The sequence below is a fragment of the Exophiala dermatitidis genome, assembly GCF_000230625.1.
Source record: "Exophiala dermatitidis NIH/UT8656 unplaced genomic scaffold supercont1.1, whole genome shotgun sequence".
Lineage (NCBI taxonomy): Eukaryota > Fungi > Ascomycota > Eurotiomycetes > Chaetothyriales > Herpotrichiellaceae > Exophiala > Exophiala dermatitidis.
Window position 1 is genome coordinate 373,256 of NW_008751646.1, and position 2,429 is coordinate 375,684.

Below are 2,429 nucleotides of genomic sequence, written 5' to 3' on the forward strand. Positions count from 1 at the left end.
GGGGGGGCGAGAGAAAGACTGTCTTGTTTGTTGTATTGGTTGCTAACAAGTTTCATCTTGTCTTAGGACAAACTTATCCCCGTCAATCCGGCCAAAGTCCCCAAACTGGATGAAATACGCCTCAACGAGTATCCATCCGGATATCGATATCTGGCTTATTGTCAGGAGGAGTCTATGGGTGTCAAGGTCTTGCGTGACTTGCCGGGCCATCGGAGAGAAAAGGATGTCGAGGGCGGTAGTAGGGCTTGTGGAGAGAAGCATGATTTGCTGTATTGGCAGTGTAAGGCTTGGGTTGAGGGGGGTGATGTTGATATCTAGAATATAGCAACCCGAGGGGGCTTCGATGGAGCCCGAGAGAGTGATTGAGAGGGGCCAGTTATGTGGACAGTTTCGTTGCGTTTCGAATACTGGAGTAAACGAGGCTTCCATGCTTTTGGGTTTGGACCGAAGTTTCTGGCCGGCTTCACCCACTGTATTTGTCGAGTTCCAGTGAGAAGGACATGTTTATCGGTGCTGGGACACTCTCCTGATACATTTGCCAGCGTGGAAGGTGTCAACATATATCTGCGTTGACTTTTCAATACTTGTCTGCTTTAAGCGCAATAACGGTCCCGTCATTCGCGACCCGACTTGTTCCCTATTCGTGCTCCAAGCTGCGGTTTCGACACTCAGACTCGGCCGACTCGGACAGTGTATCACCAAGGTGCCCCTTTTGGAGAACGGCGTGACAGCAGAGGAAATCAGAGCAAGGGAGCCTGTACGCCATCCGCAGAAAAAGCATCATAAATGGTATACCGCGCGAGCGCTGCCATCAATTCCCACTCTCCACGAGGCCGCTTTCACGAGGCACCACTAAAGCCTATGCGATGACGCATAACTTACCTGTACACGGGCAGAAACCATGTTCGTTGACCGCTGACGAGCCATACTACTAAGGCCCTGCTCGGCCCAAGCATTTCAAATCGACAAGAAGTAACCGCGTTTTAAACCACTTTAATAGGGATGCGCCCCGCTCGAGTTGCGCGCTATTTTCACACCAAAATCCACCTAGGTTCCACATTTTCAAGAGTAGTTCATTATACTCGAGCGTCGCGTAGATATCTATAAACAGTGCTCTATAGGCTGCGTTATCGATAACGTTAACGTCGATAACGTCGATTAAGTCGAATCTATAGTGTCTTAAGAGGAATTACGCTCGTACGCGCTCGTGCGCTATTATTAACGTCTCCTTACTATCTATATCGTTATCCTTATTATTACTAGTACGCCTAGTATTAGCGCACCTAAGAGGGTTTTTCGAAACGCTAATTAGAGCCGAGAAAGGGTATAGGAATAGTTAGCATTTCCTAGGCTGCGCAACGGGTTGGGTAGGGCAGGGTTTAGGGCACCTACCGCCCGCCCAGTTGACCCAATAGGGTTTTTAAAAAAAGCGCTACCCTACCCTTACGGGTTTCGGGTAGGGTAGGGTACCCGACGGGTTTTGCCAAGAACCCAAAATTCTTAAAAATAGCGAGTTTTTCGCTAAAAATAGCGACTTTTCTTACGTAATCGCTTACTAATTTACAATACCGTATAGTATTTTTCGATATTTCCTAGTAAAACTACGTATTTTTCGTAAAATACGGTAATTTTTTCGAGGGTCGTACCCGCCCGTTAGGGCGGCCCGACCCTAATGGGTACCGCGGGTAGGGCTTAGATTTTAGGCACCCGCCCGGGGCGCCCGTTGGGCTCCGGGGTGCCTACCCGGCCCAACCCTTAGGGTAGCCCTAACGCGGGTAGGGTCGGGTTGACCCGCGCCACTGCGCAGCCTAGCATTTCCTATACAGTTATATATCGATACTAGGCTTTATAAGGAGATATTCGAGACGCTTACTAGACGGCTTCGACGTAACGGCGCGGTGCTAGACTCGAGATCGATTAACGTAGAGGAGCGTCTAGCGATTTTTTTAAATATCTATCGAATAGGCAGTGGTTATCGATAGGCGCGACTTCTATTCGGTCGATCTAGCGATATAATATTAGCGTCTTTTAATAGCGTACTACTCGTACTCTATAAGTTATACGTTAAGGTTATTAGATAGTCGATAGAGATATCTCCTATTCTCCGTTAAATTCGCACGAATAGTAAATTTAGCGCTTTTAAGGAGTATATTAGGGTATTCGATAGTACTTACGTATACGCTTATATTCCTATTATAGAGTAATCGTTCTAGCGTAATAGAAAAGAGTTTATTTTATAGAATATTCTTACTATCTACGATTTTAACCTTAGGTTTACCTTTATCTATATAGAATAGGAAGGCTTCTCGTACGACGTTCGAGTTCTACTAGACGCGCTTCGAAAGGGTCGATTTAAGCCTCCTCGAGATCGATATTTCCTTATCGACGCGGGTTACTTAAATACTAAGTATTCGTTAATATCTTATCCG

At 46.5% G+C, this 2,429-nt stretch overlaps 1 protein-coding gene across 1 annotated transcript in view; it reads left to right on the forward strand.

Annotated features, from left to right (window-relative positions):
* HMPREF1120_00137 (uncharacterized protein) overlaps positions 1-318 on the forward strand; it is a gene marked incomplete at both ends in the record, with an annotated part of 1,012 nt that extends 694 nt beyond the window's left edge. The window contains one exon of the mRNA XM_009154127.1: positions 67-318. Coding sequence (XP_009152375.1) covers positions 67-318 — 252 coding nt within the window. The remainder of the gene's footprint in view (positions 1-66) is intronic.
* Positions 319-2,429: the final 2,111 nt, after the last annotated feature.